Below are 24,468 nucleotides of genomic sequence, written 5' to 3' on the forward strand. Positions count from 1 at the left end.
CAGAGAATAACCAGGCTTGACTATTCCTACCATATTCCTTTGAGCGTGAAATGTAATACGTAGCGGTGGAAACATATACGACTGCATCACTGGAAATTCAGTTCTGCAGCGTTTGCAACGATGTTGACAGGCATTGTGTTTGACATTAACTTTGGTTAAGCATTAAACTTATAGGAAAACGATGACTGGTCCCGTTTCGTCTTCGTTGACATCACTGTAGATATGTTCTGAGTTTCGGAACCTCCTGGAAGGGATACCCTGTCTATTTGGATCACTTTGTGGACGGGTGTGTGCCATCTGGTGGGATTCCTCTCTAGAACAGAAATAACATGTGGAAATCATAAATCGCAACTACGAACATTAAAACATCCGGACAATTCCAACAAGTTTTTAACTTCAGTGCAGCAGTATGCAATATAAAGAATATATTAAGAAAGGCTTCTAGAATCAATTTACAAACCAAATAATGAACTAGTTATGTACCATGGCTTGGCTTTGTTGCTGTAAAACTGTTGAAATATTGCTAATGAAAATCAAGTCTTTGAATGGCATTTAGAAAATCAAAGTTACATATAATCGTATGTAACCAAATATTAGCTGATGTTCTGTTTGACATGTGCGCAACACGTCAAAAAGGTGTAAATGCTGACCTCTTTGCGGAGACTCTCTTAAAGTGAAAATGCACCCTGCTACAATGATCCCCAAAACCAAAACGAACAGTGCTGTCGCTGTTCCAATTGTTGCATCATTCATCGGGACAGAATCTGAAAAGGATATTAAACAAAACAGTTGTCAACACATATATGAATTGTATTAACCGATAAGTGGAAATTAATGCACAATTCAGAGCACATAAGTGTGCCTGCTTAAACAGATGATAATTTTTGAGTTGCAAGTATAAATGCAAAGTCTGGCATAAAATGAATATATACCAGTATTTCAAATTCCAAATGTGTCTTCTTTCAAGGACTCTGATCTGAACGGGTGGTTGGGTAGCCTAGCGGTTAACGCGTTTACTCGTCACGACGAAGGGCCCGGGTTCGATTCTCCACATGGGTACAATGTGTGAAACCCATTTCTTCTGTCCACCCCGTGATGTTACTGGAATACTTCTAAAAGCGGCGTTAAATGATACTAACTCACTCATTCTGATCTAAACAAAAAGAGGAGGGAAACTTATGCATGAACCGAATCTGTATCCCCTTGTGTTCATCTTTTAGGTAACAGAAATAAATTCACAATTCGGAGCTGGTAATTATGTCCGTCTTATTGGTTTCACCATAGTGAGTGAGTGAGTGAGTTAAGATTTAAAGTCACATCGGCAATATTTCAGCCATATCGTGACTAAAACTAGTTCTAACTTTGTAATACAGACATGTTATATATAAAACCCTGTCAACGAAGGACAGTAAAACAACTAGAATATCACAATTAGATTTAAAACTAGTGTGGAAGGTTAAAACTAATAGCACTATTAGGACAATACAAGATAAAAACAGGTTATAGATCGCCAACAACTGAAGGTCGATCACCATACTAGGGACCATAGGGACTTACAGTACCTTGGCTACCTGCATGGACCCTAGTTGGATTTACACCATCCCTTCAGCTGCTGGCGATTGTAAGAAATGTTAGCTACAATTAAAATGACAAAAATGCTACGTTTAAAAAATCCTGGTAAGTTTAAATTGACTTTCGAAATTTTGGGACTTACGTACCCTCTCAGGGGACAATATTTTTACGATACTTCAACCCCCTTGAGGGTACAGCCACTAAGAATCTAGGTTACTAATCAAACTACCAATCATTAAAACACAGCTATATACAGAACATATTAATCAAAATTCATTAATGAAATCAATTTATTTTAAAAAACCAAGAATTAAATGAAGATGAACAGAATTAAAAAGATCCTTAACAGTTTTAACATTGAAATATTTATCCCTTATGATGGAGAATTCAACACAGTCAAGCAGGAGATGCTTGACTGTGACTCTCTCATCACAAGGGATACAAAACGGAGGATCTTCACCATTTAACAAATATTTGTGAGTGTACCTTGTATGGCCAATACGACATCGTCGCATGATGACCTCTTCAAATCTGGACTGACAACCCAAGTAAGTGTAACCGATATAAGGTTTTATTTCATGTAATTTATTTGTACCTACTTTGGTGTCCCACTTCTTTTTGCATCAGATCACGGATATAAGATCTTATAGCAGCTTTGTAATCAGAGTATGGGATCAAAAGTGGTGTCACAGATTTGTTGAGTGCTGCCTTAGCAGCAAGATCAGCCATTGTATTCCCAGAAATGCCAACGTGGCTGGGTAACCAACAAAGACGATATCGCATTGGCCAGTAGCAAGCTCATTATACAATTCAATAATTTCTAATAAAAGTGGATGTTTGCAAGAAAGATTTTTAATAGCATGAAGACAAGAAAGAGAATCGGAAAAGATGATGTATTGCTCATATTTACGGTGTTTATTAATATATTTAAGAGCTGTTAAGATGGCGTTAGCTTCTGCTGTGAAAATAGAGCTGTTATTTGGTAATCGAGAAGATATTGTTCGGGATCCAATGACAGTGGCACATGCAACCGCTGGTTTCACCATAGATACGTTTTGGGTGTTAGTGCATATGCGAAGTCTGATAGAAATGAATATAGGCTAGTATGACATATATAAATTCTCACATCCTATACCATTGAAATATAATCCTCATTATTCTCAACCTTGAGCAAAGGATTTAGAAATGATATTTTCATTCAGACGGGAATAATATATCTATATATTTAAACTATTTATTCTCAGTAATCAGGGAATTCCATGAAATATAACAAATTGACATCAGTGTTTAAACGGTCAGCCGAAACAGCTTCGATCGGGAGTAAACAGCTACATCAATCAAATTTATGCATGGATCAGTAAAACTCAATGATGATACCAGGCATTCGCAGAAAAGGTAAGAGCGCACAGCTGTACCAGTAGCACCCAGTTTTCATACAGGATCTGACGCAATACGGCACCTGGTACATCAACGAAAACCGATGGTGGTTTGAATCATTTGTTAAATATGTTCAACCACAGTGCAGCGTAGAAGGTTTAGCACAGGAGGAAAGAAAGTTCAGTTGCCGCTGAGATTATTAGGAAACTGGAAGCTTCCGTCAAACAGCAGAAACAATGACCCAGGTAAACACAAAGCGTCAACGCAAGAGGATGACAAGTCTACTGACACATATTCCACCGGAACAAAAGAACAAGAACAGCTGTGGAAACAATCACTGATGACACCAGTCGATCGCTCACAATGCCCTTATGTTAGCGCTAACCACGATATGTATTCAAACAAGAAATTATATAACATATAGAAATGCATTATGCCTTACCGCATATCCCAGTACCAGGATGGCAGACACCTCCCGGGCAGTGGATGCAGGATAGTTGACAGGATTGTCCATATTGTCCTTGGATACATCCATTGTCACAAGAACCGTTGTTTTGGAAGCAGGTGTAATTAAAACAGGTCCTCGGACAAGGCTTACAGTCAGCTCCATAGTAACCAGACAGGCATCCTTCAACACAGGCATCCGTCTCATTGCAACCCATACAGTTTGGGCTACACTTAATCGGTAAGGAACAGTGTGGGCCAGACCAGTCATCTGCACAGCCATTGATACACTCGCCACTATATATTTGACATTCAGATATGCACGAGGTGGAACTGTTACTTGTCAAAGTGCTACTGTTTGCAGGGTAAGCTTGGCAGTTTGGGCTGCATCTTTTGGAACACATACTTCCATACAATCCAGGTGCGCATGTCTGTACACAATCAGTTGTTGAACAATGTTCACATGAGTATTCACAGTCCAGGCCATGATAAGGATCATGACACACATCACATCTGCCTGTCTTCCTGTTACAATGTCGACATCTGGGTGAACAATTCTTGCAGTTGGTCCCATAGTATTGGTCATGGCATCCAGAAACACAAGATGTTGTCAGATCGCAGAACGTTCCATCACATCCTTGAGGACATTTTGTGCACCTTTTCTTCGGCAGTATGCACGGGATATTGCATAGAGTACCATAGAAACCAGGTACACAACCGTCAGAACAACTATAAGTGCCACGCAGCGTCTGACTACATTTACTGTTTATGCATTGGTTGCTGCAACGGGACGTGCACCTGAGGCCGAAATACCCCGAAAAGCAATCTGTACTGCAGTATTGTGTTGTACTTGAGCAGTTTGTGCACTGCTGGTCCTCCATGCACTTATCCGCTGTAAAACAAGACTGGTTCATTGTAGACAAAAATCATTTCGTATGTCTGAATACAAGTTTAGATAAATGTTCATATTACTGATTTATGCCCCAGCAGTGCACTCGAAATTAACTCAAGTCAACAAATTAACTAAATTGACAGAATAAATGAGGGCCAGAAATATGTTCACACTATTAAAAAGACTGGTGTTCACTGTAAAAACACAGAATGTCATTTTTGTTTCGTCTGAATTGCGACAAATGTAAATATTTTTGTTTAAGCATTTGAAGCAAAATAAGCCCCAGAATGAATATAAAGTTACCTTGTGTTGACTGAAAGCGTCAAAGTACCACTGAACTGATGTTTCTGGTGTTCCTGGCAACACTGAGCAAGTGCTACGTGGACGTCGTGGTTTCAGTGTGGTTTCAACTTCCCGTGGCCAAGGTCGGCAAACACAGAAAATGTGTGCCTCATGCATACTAATACAAACGGTTGTGTAATGATGACATTGATATCACGGACATGCTCTCTGCATTCATTCCCAGATGTATTTATACTCGTATGACACATTACATGACAGTCTCTGGACATATTTTACAGTGGCTTTAGCATAATTGTATAAGGGTATACGTAGCCCAGTCGTCTAAAGTAAAACCTGACTTGACAAATTAAGAACGATATATCATCGTAGATATAGTAAAAATGATAAAATCAGTGCTTTACATCTGTCATCAAACGTTGTGATAAGGACATTCTGTTTTAAAACGTAGCATCCAGTACTGATGTGAGCAAGTTACGATTTCTCAATGCCTATCTCTAGGTAGGTATAGTGGGTGTGGTATCTAGAACTGATATGAGCAAGTTACGTTTTCTCAATGCCTTTCTCTAGGTAGGTATAGTGGGTGTGGTATCTAGAACTGATATGAGCAAGTTACGTTTCTCAATGCCTTTCTCTAGGTAGGCATAGTGGGTGTGGCATCCAGTACTGATGTGAGACAGTTACGTTTTCTCAATGCCTTTCTCTAGGTAGGTATAGTGGGTGTGGCATCCAGTACTGATGTGAGTACGTTACGTTTTCTCAATGCCTTCTCTAGGTAGGTATAGTGGGTGAGGTATCTAGAACTGATGTGAGACAGTTACGTTTTCTCAATGCCTTTCTCTAGGTAGGTATAATGGGTGTGGCATCCAGTACTGATGTGAGAGCACATTACGTTTTCTCAATGCCTTTCTCTAGGTAGGTATAGTGGGTGAGGTATCTAGAACTGATGTGAGCAAGTTACGTTTTCTCAATGCCTTTTTCTAGGTAGGTTTAGTGGGTGTGGTATCTAGAACTGATGTGAGCAAGTTACGTTTTCTCAATGCCTTTCTCTAGGTAGGTATAATGGGTGTGGCATCCAGTACTGATGTGAGACAGTTACGTTTTCTCAATGCCTTTCTCTAGGTAGGTATAGTGCGTGTGGCATCCAGTACTGATGTGAGCAAGTTACGTTTTCTCAATGCCTTTCTCTAGGTAGGTATAGTGGGTGTGTGCATCCAGTACTGATGTGAGACAGTTACGATTTCTGAATGGCTTTCACTAGGTAGGTTTAGTGGGTAAGGTATCTAGAACTGATGTGAGACAGTTACGATTTCTCAATGGCCTTCTCTAGGTAGGTTTAGTTGGGTGTGTTATTTAGAACTGATGTGAGCAAGTTACGTTTTCTCAATGCCTTTCTCCATATAGATATAGTGGGTGTGGTATCTAGAACTGACGTGAGCAAGTTACGTTTTCTCAATCCCTTTTCTAGGTAGGTATAGTGGGTGTGGTATCTAGAACTGATGTGAGACAGTAACGATTGTTAAATCTCTCTAGGTAGAAGGTTTGTTATCTTGGTAACGTGCGTTTAACGTAGGTGGGCAGACACGTCAATAGAACGTCAGTTTGCCTTCAATGAGCATTGTTAATTCAGGTCGCCGACATCCCCGTTTTCCTGTTTGCTTTCTGCTCTAGATTAAACGTCTCTAAGTATTTCATTTGACATATCAGAAAAGGAATACAGTTCGCTCTACCCCATATATAGCGTAATAGAGTGCAGTTCTGCCCTGAACTATTACAACCTTTAAAGCTCTCGGTAACAAACGTTCTCGAACTTTAACTATAATATACTCAGCAGCAAAAACAAACAACGTCAGTACGAATTCAAAATTAGATAGGCACTGTAATCAAATCATTACAGAAATGGACATAATAAGCGGATCATATAATAATAAAAACATTTTTTGTGTACAATATTTTAACATATCAATGAATAACTCAGTACAATTTCAAGACATTACGTTATACGTTTGCAGTTCATTCAGACTCTTGACTTCAGTTTAACCACCACGAGCGGCAATAACTGCAGCACAGCGTCTATGCATGGAGTGCACCAATCGATTGATGAAGGCCATTGGCACCTGTAACCACACTCTGAGAAAGGCTTGGCCTAATAAATCGACTGTGTTCGGCCTTGGTATGACATTATTCAGTCTCCTCCTCCGGCACCCGTGAAGAGCCACCTCCTCGTAGTGGGTGCTGGGTAACGCTAAGAGCTCTTCAACCCCGTGTGGACGAGGGGTATATTTGGTCCACCAACCCGTTTGCCGTTTGCCGGTGGAGGACGGGAGTCTGGTGGTTGAGGGCACTGGTTTCAGGAACAGTGTTCCTTTGCCACACACAACTTCGGCCCTTACTTCACCTATACGGGTGGTTGAATGGGCCCGGTTCAACCAGTCGGCTGGTCATGCCAAGCCCTGTGTATTATTGTGTTGTACAAAATACTTAAACTTTTAAAATGTTTTGACAAACGTCTTGGCCAAATGATCAATCACTTGAATTTCAAGTGTATCTTTACTAATTTTGTAATTTGCCTAGAGTCATATACCCAGAATTCGGTGGCTCACAAGCCAATCTGGTAGATTAATTAATTCTTTAATTTGTCTGCTGGAGTATATCATCTGGGTATCCCTGGTGCTGCAAGTCGGGGATCCACTTGTTATTAGCACTGTCTTTATGATACTCCGTGGTGGGTGGGGAGCTCGGATGATGAACCATCAAACTCTAATCATGGCTTACGAAACCCCCTCTCAAAAACCAAACGTCCTCTTGACACAGATCCTGACGATGATGATGAAAATAGACAGCCCAAATCAATTGACTACTGGCCACGTTTCTTAGTAATGGAGACTCAAGATAACACCAGATTGAAGTTTAATACTTTTGCGGTACAAAAAGGCATACAAGGCATAGCCGGTGATGTAAAAACATCAAACGTTTTCGTTCAAGGGCACTGTTTACTGAGTGCAGCAACTAACCTGATGACTACTGAAACATTCGTCGGCATTCCAGAATTGGTCTCTCCTTACAGAACACGTAATACCAGCAAAGGAATTGTAAGAGACCGAGATCGATTGTTCACCGACATGTCCGAACTTGATATTGTTTCATAAATGAAAGATCAAGGGGTCTTATATGTAAAGCGTTTTACAACACGTAAAACCAGGAAACCATTTCAACAAACACGTAACTCTTTTTATTTTCTTCTCCAACTGCTCCCAGATCACTGAAGGCAGGGTACTGTAACGTTAATGTCGACACCTACATAACAAACCCACTGAGATGTTTTAAATGCCAAAAGTTTGGCCATGGTGTTAGTACTTGCACATTGTCTGTTGTGTGTGCTCACTGTGGTGAGAAGACACATACAACAGAAGATTGTGTCAGTACCTTTAAGAAGTGTACCAATTGTGCAGGTGATAACTTATCGTACTCAAAAGACTGTCCCATTTGGAAACAGCATATGGAGATAAATAAGATAAAGTTTACTCAAAATACCAGTTTTTCTGATGCCAAAAGCTTGTCTTGAGATCGGAAATTAAGGAAACGTATGCTTCCAAAGCCAAAACATCTTCAGAAACAACCTCAACAGTAACTAAATCATCTGCAGCCTGTCAGACGAACTTGACTTGGATTAAAACAGATTCTCCTAAGATTTTGTCACCTGCAATATCTACACAAACTGCAGAACCACTTCCTGGCACGCCCCAAATCCAATCAGAACCATCTTATGACCGTGGCAAATCTTCTCAATCAACTCAAAGGTCTCAATCACCGTCAAACGTTCAACAAATCGTTAAAAACAAAGGTAAACCGAAGCCAGATTCTTTGAAAAACAAAGTGGCAGAGCCCCAAAAGGGTCAGATGATAAAATCAAATTATTTAAAGGTCACATGCAACCAAAAATCAAAGATAATATTTTAAAACACAATTATCACTTTTTCATGACATATAATATACATTGCTGGTTATGAAAAACATAGAAACAAAATTATAAGCGTACAATCGCAAATCAAAAGTGCAATATTGTGTACTTCGGTTTACTTCCCAAGAAACGAAGCAGCCGGGATACCGAACCCAGTCAGAGCGGGTGACGTGCACTCAAGTGTAACGGCTGGTTCATTTGCAGATGCAATCACGGCTTATTGTGTGTGTATATATATAGATGTTGGGTTTTGTAAATACATGTACATGCTCATTTTTGTGTATAACATTTTGCAATCAACAGACATCATAACATGTCATGTGTTCAAGTATCACACCTGCCTGTCTGTTTATTTACATAATGTGACAGAGACCGAACTCGGGCCATAAATCAATGCGTTTTGTTTATGGTGTATAGTCTGATTGGTGTTAAGTTCAAATTGCATGTGGTCAGTGATCGCAGTTGTGTATTGAATATTGTCATTAGCAGACAGGCAGGCAGACACACAGGTGTCAATAAAACAAGACATTGAGTTTTGTCTGTGACAACGACATATCTATATCACAGTTAGAAATTCTGTCAACGCTAAATAATGACATTGCTTTAAGTATCGAACTGAGAAAGTGACTCGGTAAGGAGAACGTGTGGTGAAATAATCAAACGAAATTATATAAACAGTTAATTTACTGTCCTAACATATAAAAGCTCGCGCCTGTGAGATATCAACAAAACATTAGAAAAATAGCTCACACCAAAGCCTTCACCGAGTATTCACCGGACAGCCGGCTTCCAAGTTGCGCGAACCTAGTTCACTGCGCACGTGCTATGAGCGCAGCCCAGCTGTTGAAACCAGTTTTCCCCGAAAGTCGGGGAAATTAGTGAATCGTTTGAACTCTGATTTCGCGCGGTTTTTTCATCGCGTTATTTTTCAACTTTATAAGTTAAATTTTCATTTTGACGATTTGTTTCGGTAAGTCCATACCGAAAGGTATCAGAATCTGCAAAGTTGTGTTTTATGTTGCATGTGACCTTTAACAAATACGGATAACTTGAGGACATATGCGTGTCCGAAAACGTCCATTCTAGGGCACATAGCTTGTCGCCCTCGAAAAGGTGCGGGGTAAATCCCCTATTAATCCACCTAAAAGATAGGTCTATCTACATATATCGTGCAGTGGAACTGTAGAGGACTACGGACGAATTTTAATGAAATACAGCTATTAATCCAGGATTTAACACCATCAGCGTTCTGTCTCCAAGAGACATATCTGCTGTCGCAGTGTGACTTACTCTGAGTGAAGCATTTACATTATGCTCTTTATATATTCTGCCTTCATCGGCACTTCTGCAGACTTATCTTCAGTCACGCTATGATCAACTCCCGAAGCCCTGTGTTATTATGGGTGACCTAAACGGTCACAACCAACTCTGGGGCAGTACTAACACTAATACTAAAGGCAAAATACTGGAAGATTTCATTTCCAATAATGACCTGTGCATAATTAATGATGAGTCAAGCACCTATCTGCATCCTGCAACCGGCACTTATTCTTCTCTGGATTTGTCTCTTGCAGATTCTAACCTCCTGAATGAATTTGATTGGTCTGTTCATAATGACCTTTGTGGAAGTGACCACTTCCCAACTATCCTTTCACAAATAACTCCAACTGATTCTCCATCACATACAAGATGGAAGTTTTCGAAGGCTAACTTGTCTTTATATCAAGCTATTTGTAAATCGAAACTGCGACCTGAATGCTTCAGTGACGTAACTGATCCCATTCAGATTTCTGCTGACGTTTTAAAGGAAATAGCTGATGAGTGTATACCAAAGTCCTCTACAACGCAACATGTACGGAAACCACGGTTGAATACAGATTGTAGACAAGCCAGAAAAGCGAGGAAAAGGCAGAACATTATTTCCGTCATCAACCAACTGTCCATAACTTAAATATATTTATAATTCTTAATGCGAAGGCACGTCGTACCTTTAAACAAAACAAACGACAATCTTGGAGGAAGTATGTCTCAAATATATGTCTATGTCTAAGGTGTGGAACATAGTTAAGAGAATATAAGGCAAAGGTTCATACTCTGCTGCTGTTCACCATCTTAAAGATGGTGATAATTTAATAACTGACTAATCTAATATTGCAAATAAAATTTGCGAAACACTTGCCAAAAATTCATCTTCGGCAAATTATGTCCCTGAGTTTCAGAGATATCAGAAACAACAGGAAAAAAGACAAACCTTAATTTTGAATCAAATAACGGTGAAGATTATAATGAAGTGTTTTTCATTACATGAGCTACATACTGCTCTTGAGCAAGCTCATGACACTGCAGCGGGTGATGACAAAATACATTACCAGCTACTGAAACACTTACCTGAACCGTGTCTGATGACACTTTTAGATATATTTGACCAAATATGGACATCTGGAGAATTTCCTCCTTCATGGCATAATGCCATTGTAATCATACAGATCCGTCGAATTACAAACCGATATCTCTAACTAGTTGTGTCTGTAAAACCATGGAACGTATGGTGAATAATAGATTAACTTGGTATCTTGAAACCAATAACCTTATAACAAATATTCAATGTGGTTTCAGGTAAAATCGTAGTACCATTGATCATTTGGTACGTTTAGAATCCTTTGTTAAAAATGCTATAGTAAATAAATAACATGCTGTATCAATTTTCTTTGATCTTGAGAAAGCTTATGATACGACCTGGAAGCATGGCATTTTAAAGGATTTACATGACTTTGGTTTGAGGGGTCGTTTACCTATTTTATATCACAGTTTTTTTAAGAAACAGGCAATTTCAAGTCCGAGTAGGTTCAACCCTGTCTGATCATTACAATCAGGATCAGGATGTCCCTCAAGGCAGTATTTCATCTGTCACTATAAGTAGCATCAAGATCAACAGTTTATCCAAGGTTTTAAACGATTCACTTGATGGATCCCATTTTGGGGATGATTTTAATATTTCTTGTCGTGGTAAAAAATATGCATACTATTGAACGGCAATTGCAGTTGTGTTTAAATAAAATAAATAAATGGTGTCTTGTAAACGGCTTTATATTTTCCAAGCCCAAAACTAATTGTCTACACTTTTGTAGAAAATATAAGCCGCATAAAGACCCAGAACTATCTTTAAATGGCACTCCCATCAAAGTTCTGAAGTAGGCCAAGTTCTTGGGTCTAATTTTCGACTCCAATGTAACTTTTTTGCCGCATATTAAATCCCTTAAAGCTAAATGCCTGAAGGCCCTTGATTTGTTGAAAGTTGTTTCCAACTCAAAGTGGGAGGGATCAAGCTACCCTCCTCCACCTATATCGATCATTGGTCCGCTCGAAACTTGATTATGGCTGCCTCGTATATGGTGGAGCCTGCAAAAGCAACCTCAAACTACTTGATTCCGTCCACCACCAACCTCTCCTGTTGACAGTCTCTATGTCGAGGCAGATGAGCCTTCTCTCACACACACAGCCGTATAAAATTATCACTACAGTATATAGTAAAACTCTATTCTAACGAGTCTAATCCTGCATTTAACTGTGTTTTTAATCCCCTCTATGAGGATTTGTACAACAAAAAATCTTCTCTTGTTCCGCCTCTTGGGCACAGAATTAAACCATTCATTTCTGCTGCCGGCATTGAGCTGGAAAATATAGCTCCTTCCCGTCTTCTTTCTTGTCCTCCTTGGCAACTGGTGAGGCCTGAAGTTGATCTCACACTGACAAAGTATAAGAAATCAGACACTAATGAATTACAATATAAACAGGAATATAATCAAATAAAAAAAATAGATATGATACATACAAATCCTTATTTACAGATGGGTCCAAGGATGGTGGCGCGGTGGCATGTGCCACTGTCATTGGATCCAGAACAATATCTTCTCGACTACCAAATAACAGCTCTATTTTCACAGCAGAAGCTAACGCCATCTTAACAGCTCTTAAATATATTTATAAACACCGTAAATGTAAACAATACATAATCTTTTCCGATTCTCTTTCGTGACTTCAGGCTATTGAAAATCTTTCTTGTAAACATCCACCTTTAATTGAAATTATTGAATTGTACAATGATCTGGCTACTGGCCAATGCGATATCGTCCTTTGTTGGTTACCGAGCCATGTTGGCATTTCTGGGAACACAATGGCCGATCTTACTGCCACGGCAGCAATCAACAAATCTGTGACACCACTTCTTATTCCATATTCTGACTACAAAGCTAGCATTAGAACCTACACCCGTGATCTGATGCAAAAGAAGTGGGACACCCAAGTAGGTATTAACAAATTACATGAAATAAAACCCTATATCGGTTACACTTACTTGGGTTGTCAGTCCAGATTTGAAGAGGTCATCATACGACGATGTCGTATTGGCCACATACGATTTACTCATGCATACCTATTGAAAGGTGAGGATCCTCCGTTTTGTATCCCTTGTGATGAGAGAACCACGGTCAAGCATGTCCTGCTTGACTGTGTTGAATTCTCCATCATAAGGGATAAATATTTCAATATCAAAACAGCAAAGGACCTTATTAATATAGTTAATTATCATTTAATCATTGATATTTTAAAAGAGATAGACTTGTTAAATGAATGAATTTTGATATATGTTTTGTAAATAGATAAGGTTTTGTAATTGGTAGTTCAGATTTTCAACTTAAATTGTTAGTGGCTGTAGCCTCAAAGGGGCTGAAGTAGCATAAAATTATTGTCCTCCTGAGAGGATACGTAAGTCCCAAAATCTTTCAAAGTAAAATTTTCACGTACCAAGTTTTTAAACGTAGTCATTTTGTTCTTTTAAATTTCGGCTAAACTATCCTGCAATCGCCAGCAGCTGAAGGGATGGTGTAAATCCAGCTAGTCTCCATGCAGGTAGCAAAAGTAATGTAAGTCCCCATGGTTCCTAGTATGGTGATCTACCTTCAGTTGTTGGCGATCTATAGCCTGTTTTATATTGTATTGTCCAACTCGTGCTATTAGTTTTAACTTTCCACGCTAGTTTTAATTCTAATTGTGATATTCTAGTTGTTTTACTGTCCTTCGTGGACAGGTTTCTATTATATGAATATTCCATTTCAATGTCAAATATGTTCTCGTCACGATATGGCTGCAATATTGGCGATGTGACGTTAAATAATAACTCACTCACTCTGAATTTCATCCCAAAGATGTTCAATTGGGTTTAAATCAGGACTAAGGGCTGGCCACTGCATAATGTTGACACCGTTCTGCTGTAGGAAGTCCTGTGTAGCTCTGGCAGTATGGGCCCGGGCGTTATCATGCTGGAAAATGTTGTTCCGGTGACGTGCGAAATGTGGTATGACGTGGGGTCTGAGAGCTTGGTCGATGTAACGCACCGCTGTGATGATGCCTCCTCTCCCTGGACCAAGGTTCTGGAACACCACAGGACCCACTCTCTGGTTCAGGCCTGTTCCACCCCATACCGTGATGCTTGCACCTCCCCATGCGTCTCTTTCCATAACACATTGGTCTGAGTAACACTGGCCACGTCGTCGCTATATTCTTGTTCTGTCATCTGCAGTTGATATGCAGTACCGACTCTCATCTGTGAACAGAACAGTTTTCCATTGCCTGTATCGCCAGGTTTGTTGTTGTAGGGCAAACTTTAGACGTTCACGCCGATGACGAGGGGTGAGGATAGGTCAACGGTAAGGTCTGCGGCAATGGAGGTTCCCGCTGTTAAGACGTCGGCGTACTGTATCAGTACTGATTGGTCTTCCGTGTGTTCCCACTGTCTGGCGTGCTGTTTCGGATGCCTGCATGAAGGGATTGTGTACATGTCGCACAACATGGTGGTCTTGTTGTCTTGTGGTCACCCCCTTGGTCTGCAAGTACGAGGCGATCATTTGTGGTGTTGGTGGCCCGGAAACGTTGCTGTAGCCTGTAGATGGTCCGAACGTTGACTTGGAAGTGATTGGCAGCGGCTTGTGCAGTGTGGCCAGCTTCAAGTCTTCCTAGCGCCTGGTTCCTCTGAGCTGTCGTGAGTCGCGGCATCCTGCTGACGTTGTAATGTGAATGTTTGAACCAGGTTTGGTGGTGCATTTTATAGGGCTGGTCATTGTGAACAGCACGTGCAGCATGAGTTGCTTTTAAAACATGGAGAACACCGTACCACCTCCGAGATCAGGTTGCGTTTTTAGACCATTTCCTGGGTTCTATTCTGAGTTTGGGAAAGAATGTCTTTGCTCAGGTAAAGTTGGAGATGTTGTCAAAAATATACAATCGAAACATGAAATGTGTTTACAGTTATCCGTTTCTGCGAAGGAATATTCCAAACTGACCTTTCTTTTGCTGCTTAGTATAGTTTCTCAGATAGGGGTTAAAATGAAGTGTACCGATACTTTCTCTCCGTGTGTGAAAAACGGTGTAGTTGTTTATATCTCTCAGTAAAATCAATCCTTACGTGACTATGTTAATAAAACGCATATGTTTTAGCAGTGGTAGAACCCTATATACGTCAATGTTGAATACATGAACAAATTCGCCAATATCTACATATATGGCAGACAATTTTCGGTTATCCAGAAAAACCAATGTGTCATTTCGCTATTAACGGAAAGAGGTAACTGAGCATAACATAAATTGAAAGTTAATCCAGGATTTTGAGTAGCCCCATCCCCCTCCTCTCCAGCTCCGCCCTTGCTTAGACGGTCTGAAGTATGTGGTGTATTGATCATTGAGCTAAGTATGAAAGCTAGTTCACGGACCATCAACAAACTCTGCATTAATGTATGAATAACCAACGTGTGGGAGAGACTTACCACGTTTCATGTTCCTCTCACCGCCGTGAGCGATATCGTGTTCTAGTATGGTGGATGTTATGTCTGACACGCTAATGCTTGTGATTCAGAAACTGAAACCGAGTACGTTTTCAACTTATTGAAATGTTCATACTATACTTATACCACTATAAATGTTCATACTCATGAAAAGTTTAGACTCACTAATGTAAACATAGCCACTTACTTGAGGCAACTGTTTTAAACTAAACTTTGCAAAATATTCCATGCTGTTTAAAAGTATTCTTTACACATGAACTGATTGTTAAACAAATTCTATAACGTTGAAAAGATTATTGTCAACAGTTGAATAAATGACGGAAATCAGTAACAATTGGCGAATTCTTAACAAAACTTTACACCACAACGCATCTGTTCACATGCATGACATTTGCACATGCTTTTCATCAATTTGATGCATGATCCCCGTGCAATACATCTGCATAAAGTTTGCAGTTGGTTCCCCAAGTTAGTGGATAAATCAGTCTTCGATGTAACCATATTATATATACCTTCACTTAACTTTGCTCAGTTATGGACATCCAGTAACATATGTTTCGTCGATGTCAAAAATGTTTGTCAAATTGGTTTACTGTTCTACCTTGCTATAATAGTCATATTCGTAATATTTTGTTCTTATGTGTTCTGGGCCATACGGTGAGTGAGTGAGTTTTCTTTTACTCAATATCCCAGCTACCGAGCGAACAACCTTATGCTTTCGTGGTTACAACGTTATTCTGTGGACTCCTTTGACGTTGTCACAACGTTGTGACGTGACGCTGCACAGTGACGTGATAGTAACGTTGTCAGTGAGTATGGAAATTACGTTACTGTGAAGTCAGAATATTCATGGGATGGTAATCACAAAATGTAATATGATAGGTAAATAATGCACTACGTTTTCTGCAGAAATTACGAATAATTCGATGTCACTCTTGTTTTCCTGAAAGAGACAGTTCACGTCGCGTGAACGTTGTGACATAACGCTATAAACATGACGTTACCAAGCTACAACCTTCTCACAACATTCTGAAGACGCTGTGTGTTACTGGGTATGTGGTGGTGGTGGTTTGTAAATATTCGAGTCTGGACCAGACAATCCAGTGATCAACAACATGAGCATCGATCTACGAAATTAAAATACTATAACATGTGTCAACCAAGTCAGTGAGCCTGACCACCCGATCCCGTTAGTAACCTCTAAAGACCAGAATGGGTTACTGAACATTAATTCTAACCCGGATCTTCACGGGTGTGGGCCATAAAAGAGAGTTTCTAAACACCGAGGGCGACAAATATGAGCGCAACAACATATTATATGTTGTATAATTGCGAAGAGAATGACATTTCGATGAACATTTCCAAATCACTCCATTCCACACGTATGTTTGTATGTACGATGTATGTTCTTGTATGTGTCTGTATGACATTGTGTTTAAGTATATGCGTATATACATGTTTATATTGTATATATATAATATGAAATAAAATAAAAATCAATGCCATATGATAACAGTGGTGACAATTTACAGTTTTATTTTCGTCGGGTGATTAAGTTAACAAGAGGAACTCAGAAGTGTCTGAGCTTAATTAGCATATTCCATGATCACAAACAAATGCATAATGTCGACAAAACCCTAACTCATCGCGTGAAAAACCCTGAAAACACGAAAAGCAAACTAATTACCTAACAAATATCTGAGATTCAGGTATTAAAACGAAGGATAAGCACACGCCCCTAACTGGAATGCATGAGGAATTTATATGCTGAACAAACTAATCCCATTGTCGCAGGAAGCCAAAGTTACCTAACACGTTTAACGGTGAACGAGCTTTTACAAACATAGGCCATAACATAGTAAAATCCAAGAATACAACGCAAGAGAAGAAAATTGACAAATTATAAACATGAAGGCAACTGAAAGCACCACAGAGGACGGTAGTCCACCGGCCGATCACCAAACAGAGATTAATGATTTCGGCAAACCAGAGTTAACGCCTCGCGTACTTTCAAAGTGATGTATCGGTATTTGAGTAATTAGTATCTTCCATTGCTACTCTAGGTCTTCAGTTGGTGATATATACGTGACTACAGTTATCGGATCATCAACAAACATATCCCTCATCAAGCGAGTGTATGAATGGGAACCACTCGTTGAACTAGGTGATGTGTCACCACCATTGTTGTCTTCTGTGTCCTGGGACCCGGGAAAGTAATCAGCCCACACAGGTAGTACAGGAATACCATCATCACATTCACTGTCATGTGGCCCAGGAAAGAAGTCGGCCAAAGCAGGAAGTGCAGGGTCACTGTTGACTTCTTCCTCTACCGGTCCTTGTTGTTGTCTTTGCTGCTGAGATACTTCCTCGTAATCTTCTTCCACTGCCGGTCCTTGTTGTTGTCCATGCTGTTGAGATACTTCCTCGTAATCTTCTTCCACTGCCGGTCCTTGTTGTTGTCCTTGCTGCTGAGATACTTCCTCGTAATCTTCTTCCTCTACCGGTCCTTGTTGCTGTCCTTGCTGCTGAGATACTTCATCATAATCATCTATATCCCAGTACCGATGCACTGGGTAGAACTCTCCTGTTTCCACTTGCACTGATCTCTCTGTAAGTATCGACTCATCTCTTTGGTGATTCCTGAAAATATACACATGAGTGCTGATAGTACTATTTACCATTGATCACTAATAAACTAGTATCATACAGGTTGTATATAAATAGTGTTTACATTCAGAAGTTAATATGTTTTGGAAATTGTGGTATTCCATTCGTTTTCGTGTAAACCCCGTCTGATTCATAATCCCAACAGATTTCTCAGGTATGCATGTATCATTATCATATTGATAACAAATGCATTTGTCCGAGATACCATGACAGATTACGGTCATAGTTCTAGAGTGCACATGGATTTGTCTCAAGATTGCTAAATAAGACATCATATTCTATGAAGTAACATTAACGTCATAAATTTAACATACTGTTTTCAGAATAATATTTTAAATACCAACCTTTCTGTAGTTTGGCGGCGACGACGAAAATGAAGCACAAGTATAAAAACAGTACAAACTATAAGAAGTACACATCCTGTCGCTAGTCCTGGTCCAAAAACATGCACGGTGCTTCCTGAAAAATATTAATTATAACTTAAATGTTGTAGCAGGCTGTGGAATCATTCAAATTCAGACCCAGCATGGGGTGAGGTCTGTAATGTACTTTCGAACAAATTATTCCTGAACAAATACTGTCTACTCAGTATCATTAATACTGAGATACGGCCAAATGGTGTTGTTTTACGGGCAAATGTTGTTGTTTCTAATAACTTAAGAAGGTAGGGACATGACTGTGTTTCATTTGATCTAATTAAACGTTTACCTTGAATACATATCCCGGAACTAGGATTACAAGCTCCTCCTGGGCAGTCTATGCAGGATAGTTGACAGAAATGTCCATATTGTCCTTGGATACACTCATTGTCGCAAGACCCGTTGTTTGGGTAACATGTGTAATTAAAACAGGTCCTCGGACAAGGCTTACAGTCACCCCATAGTAACCAGACAGGCACCCTTCAACACAGGCACCCGTCTCATTGCAACCCAAACAGTTTGGGTTACATTTATTTGGCGAGGAACAGTGTGGGCCAGACCAGTCATCTGCACAACCATTGATACACACTCCACTGTACCTTTGACATTCAGATATGCAGGTGTGGGAAGTATTGTTTGTCAAAGAGTCATTAGAAATAGTGGTAGGATTAGACAAACAATCTTTGTGGCACCTTAAAGAACATGTACGTCCATACAACCCAGGTGCGCATGTCTGTACACAACCAGTTGTTGAACAATGTTCACATGAGTATTCACAGTCTAGGCCATGATAAGGATCATGACACACGTCACATCTGCCTGTTATCCTGTTACACTGTCGGCATCTGGGTGAACAATTCTTGCAGTTGGTCCCATAGTATTGGTCATGGCATCCAGAAACACAAGATGTTGTCAGATCGCAGAACGTTCCATCACATCCTTGAGGACATTGTGTGCACTTTTTCTTCGTAAGTATGCACGGGATATTGCATAGAGTACCATAGAAACCAGGTACACAACCGTCAGAACAATTATAAGTGCCACGCAGCGTCTGACTACATTTACTGTTTATGCATTGGTCGCTGCAACGGGACGTGCACCTGAGGCCGAAATACCCCGAAAAGCAATCTGTGCTGCAGTATTGTGTTGTACTTGAGCAGTTTGAGCACTGTTGGCCCTCCGTGCACTTATCCGCTGTAAAGAAGATTGGTCTATTGTAGACAAAAATCATTTCGTATGTCTGAATACAAGTTTAGATAAATGTTCATATTACTGATTTATGCCCCAGCAGTGCACTCGAAATTAACTCAAGTCAACAAATTAACTAAATTGACAGAATACATGAGGCCAGAAATATGTTCACACTATTAAAAAGACTGGTGTTCACTGTAAAACACAGAATGTCATTCGTCTTTCCGACAAATGTAAATATTTTTGTTTAACTGAAGCAAAATACCCAATGAATATAAAGTTACCTTGTGTTGACAAAGCGTCAGTGCTACAATCAGTATCACCCAAATGTCCATCGCTGTCCTGAAACCATCATAACACAACATTTAATTAAAGTGCTGTGAAATTAAGCCTCAGATTTATTGGTTTCGTGATTTCAATTATCAGATAAATGAGAATGTCATATCGACGGGTGTGCGATGGGTGGTGTTCAAATACAAACGTACCTGTCCACTGAGTTAAGCTTCAGCTGTGTGGGCACATGGGAGATGAAAACACTACTGAACTGATGTTTCTGGTGTTCCTGGCTACACTGAGCAAGTGCTACGTGGACGTCGTGGTTTCAGTGTGGTTTCAACTTCCCGTGGCCAAGGTCGGAAAACAGCCAATATGTGCCTCATGCATACTAATACAAACGGTTTGTGTAATGATGACATTGATATCACGGACATGCTCTCTGCATCCATTCCCAGATGTATTATACTCGTACGACACATTACATGACAGTCTCTGGACATATTTTACAGTGGCTTTGAGTAGCATAATTGTATAATGGTATATGTCGCCCAGTCGTCTTAGGTAAAACCTGATTTTTATTTCCTAATATAGTTTCGTTTCCGTCAAATGTGATAAACTAGTTGAACAGAACCTGGTATCAGAACTATTCATGGAGATATTTTAATACATCTTATAATATAATATATAATATAATATAAGAAAATGGACATATACTTATTGAGTGATACAGGACAGTGACATAGAAAACACTGTCGAAATGGAAATTGTCGAATGGAAGTGGAGGTGGGACGTAGCGAATGACATGTGCAGAAAGGTCAAGGTCACAGATTAGTCACTATCTTCTGTGACCACCATTAGCATCAATGGTTGCCTTTTCCCACTGGATCAGATTCCGGATGAACTGTCTAGAAATGTTCTGATATTCTTCTCACAAAGCCAGAAACAAATCTGACCACTTCCTGTACGTAGTTGGAAGCATACCGTTCATGACGCCGTGTGTACACACGTGCTCTTCCGTCAGGACGCTTGAGCATATACCGCGACTCATCACTGAACACGACACTTCTCAACCTTTGTAATGACCACTGGAGATGGTTTCGACACCATTTTTCTATGTTGTTGCGGATTGTGTCGTGTGAGGATAGGTCCCCAGCAAAGGTCTCCTAGGACGAATACCAGCCTCACGTACGCGGCTCCTGACAATTTGGTAGGAAGGAATCCTGGCACTGAAGATGTTGAAGAGGATTCTGTCGTAAACCTGTTCCGTAAGTGTCAAAGACGAATAAACCTGTCCTGGCCAGCTAATGACACTTCACTGCTGTACCCCTACTCGATGTCAATGAGTGCAGACAGTAAAACCCTTGTGGGCCTTTTTGGTTTACTTTTGTGTTTACAGTGTCGATACCACCGTCGGTTTCTAATGAATTCACGTGCTTCAAATATTCAATAACATCCGGAAATTGGCCAACACATGATGTTTATCTCCTAATTCGAACACTCAGTCCTTCATTCCTAGAACGCAACATCAAACCCAGACATTTGGAAATCAGATATGGCCATGTTGATGTATGCTTTGTCTCTCACATCTTTACTGTATCTTTACTCTGTGAAGAGTTTAAGGGTCAGCAGCCACATAGCTGGAATATTGTTGAGTGCGGGATTAAGCAACAACAACAAAATGGTAGTCTTTTGAAGATCCTCACCATTATGTTGTCTGTGAACTTCCATGCAGCTGTAGGAGTTTAGGTGAGCACATTTTCTTGTTACATCATTATAACCAAAGTTATTCACAACATAATTTTCTTGCTTTTTATAATGAGCGTATCCCACTGCCTGATCCGTTGTGTCCTTCTTTTTGCAAGATGCCTGGTCTCGTAATGTCGAGGACACTTTTATCGCGGGTTTAGTATCCAGTATTGATGAGAGCAGGTTATGTTTTCGCTTCTCTGATTCTTCTCTTGTTGTATACGGGTGTAGTATCCAGTATTGATGAGGGAAGGTTATGTTTTCGCTTCTCTGCTTCTTCTCTTGTTGTATACGGGTGTAGTATCCAGTATTGATGAGAGCAGGTTATGTTTTCGCTTCTCTGATTCTTCTCTTGTTGTATACGGGTTTAGCATCCAGTATTGATGAGAGCAGGTTATGTTTTCGCTTCTCTGATTCTTCTCTTGTTGTATACAGGTGTAGTATCCAGTATTGATGAGGGAAGGTTATGTTTTCCTTCTCTGCTTCTTCTCTTGTTGTATACGGGTGTAGTATCCAGTATTGATGAGAGCAGGTTATGTTTTCGCTTCTCTGATTCTTCTCTTTTTGTATACGGGTTTAGCATCCAGTATTGATGAGAGCAGGTTATGTTTTCGCTTGTCTGCTTCTTCTCTTATCAGTCTTTGTCTTCGTCATCGTCTGGTCCAAACAGATGGCATTTGGCCATATCTGCTTGTACGTAGCCGACTAGATAGCAAATTCGTTTCTTGTTTCTTAGTGTCCAACATCACTAGACCAGATATACATTATTCGAGGCAAGCGTCTCACGAGTTGGTTCTTGTTCGACGCATCAATGAGAGCAGTCCTGAGTGTTGTGCGTACGTTTGGACGTTGACGTATTCGTCATGAGTTGGCCCATGTTCTTCCACGTATCAGTGCCCACCAGAGAAGTCCCAGAAAGTTATCTAAAAGAAATCTTAAAGAGGGAGCACTATGCCGTGGCAGGGTGTTTCGCTTGTTTTGGGGAACAAGGTCACTATCCTGGCATATGAGCATTATCATCGTGAAATATGAAACAATGACATGAACAGCGAGCAATAGCACAATAACTATTGGGGGTTTCAATGATGCCTACATGAGCAATTTGGGGCGCAGTACAGTTTATTGTGATCCCAGCACAATCATGCTGCACAACGTCAAAGACCACAAAACACTCATTACAATATCTCCAGACTCGATTCGATTAGCCATGAATATCGAGATTGAACCCGGTCTCGCCAGAACACATGACGAACGTTAATTATTCCAGCAGTGGCGCTGCCCTCATTACTGACACATTTGATTCAGTTGACGTGTAGGAAGTTGTTGGATGATACGTGGACGTCGTGCACACATATGTCACCTGTTGCAAGTGATCACGTACCTCATGGGCATAACCTCTTACAGCAGTTACCTTTTGCAACCGGACCCTTACCTGTGTTTAGTGAATGTTGATAACCGATTTCTTTTGATGGTCGTTGTGTTAACCGGTTCTGAAATAAAACTTATCTAAGTATGTATCTTGGTGAGTTTATATCGTAATCTGGAGTTTGTAAAACTACTTGAGATATCATTTCCTAAATCTTTAACTTAAAAATTCAAAAATCATTTGTAGCTGAACAGAAAAGCGCTTTATCTTTTAATTGTAATATTGAGGGTTGTTTTAACGAGAAATATGTCTGATTGGTTTTAAGCAGATTTATCATTGCTGCTTATAACGGGTGTTCCTCTTTGCCAGTCGGGCAAGTTGTTTATTTAGGGATTAAGAGGATAACCAGACCATGTTAATTAGCAAGACAATGGTGGGGATAACGGATTCGATTATTTACAGACCGTCGCCATACAAATTGAATATTGCAAACTAACAAATATACTGAGTAAACAAAGAAACTACACATTCTTTCTTCAGGGCACTATAACAGTCACAAGAATAAAATGCAAAATTTCTCAGTTCAATATCGTGTATGGCCGCCCCGCGCATTCACCACTGCCAAACACCGTCTCCTCATCGACTGCCTGATGCTTGTGAACACGTGGTTGGGGATTCTGCGCCATTGTTCTTGCAAGGCAGCACCAAGTTCCTGCAAATTCTGAGATTGGTTCCTAAGACCACGAAGCCTTCTCCCAAGTGCATCCCAAACGTGCTCTATTGGATTAAGGTCAGGGGACCTCGATGGCCAGTCCATGACGTTGATTCCAGCGTTTTGAAGGAAATTTCATGTCAACATCGCGGTATGCGGCCGAGCATTATCATGCTGGAACTGTAGACCTGGGCCATGAGCCGCCATGAAAGGAACGAGTTCAGGGGTGAGCACCTGGTCGCGGTAAGCAGCAGCTGTGAGGTTTCCACGGATGACCAGAAGTCGGGAACGGTTGTTCCCACAGAAAGCACCCCACACCATGCAACTTCCGCCCCCGAATCTGTCGACTTCCTGTACACAACATTGGGCATACCGTTCACGACGTCGTCTCCAGAATCTATGCCTGCCGTCCGCGAATCTGAGGGTAAACCTGGATTCATCGCTAAAGACGACTCGATTCCAGTCTCTCTGGGTCCATCGGAGGTGACGTTGGGCCCACAGCAGACGTTGACGTTGATGAAACGGCGTCAATATTGGGCCACGATATGGACGTCGAGAATGGAGATTGGCAGCCCGCAACCGATTTCGAATGGTCTGTGAGGACAGTCGACCTCTAAACATCTCAGCCCTGGTTCGTGTAGCTAGCAGAAATCTGTCACATAGGTGACGTAGGACGATTTGACGGTCTTCTGCTCGTGACGTCACACGT

At 40.5% G+C, this 24,468-nt stretch overlaps 1 protein-coding gene across 1 annotated transcript; it reads right to left on the reverse strand.

The window, feature by feature from the left end:
* Positions 1–16,892: 16,892 nt before the first annotated feature.
* Positions 16,893–23,067, reverse strand: LOC124253052. Its single transcript, XM_046686773.1, has 4 exons — positions 23,063–23,067; positions 18,758–18,948; positions 18,394–18,508; positions 16,893–18,022 (listed from the first exon to the last, which is right to left on the reverse strand). The coding sequence occupies exons 1-4, from the start codon at positions 23,065–23,067 to the stop codon at positions 17,437–17,439; spliced, it is 897 nt and encodes a 298-aa protein (XP_046542729.1). The 3' UTR covers positions 16,893–17,436.
* Between the last annotated feature and the right edge of the window lie 1,401 nt (positions 23,068–24,468).

Source organism: Haliotis rubra, unplaced genomic scaffold (assembly GCF_003918875.1).
Source record: "Haliotis rubra isolate DU_JTF1 unplaced genomic scaffold, ASM391887v1 Scf530, whole genome shotgun sequence".
Lineage (NCBI taxonomy): Eukaryota > Metazoa > Mollusca > Gastropoda > Lepetellida > Haliotidae > Haliotis > Haliotis rubra.

Coding starts and splice junctions, on each gene's coding strand:
- LOC124253052 (XM_046686773.1), bottom strand. Junction 18,509..18,757: donor TTCCGGGATATGTATTCAAG/GTAAACGTTTAA, acceptor AATATTTTTCAG/GAAGCACCGTGCATGTTTTT. Junction 18,023..18,393: donor CGCCGCCAAACTACAGAAAG/GTTGGTATTTAA, acceptor GTATATTTTCAG/GAATCACCAAAGAGATGAGT.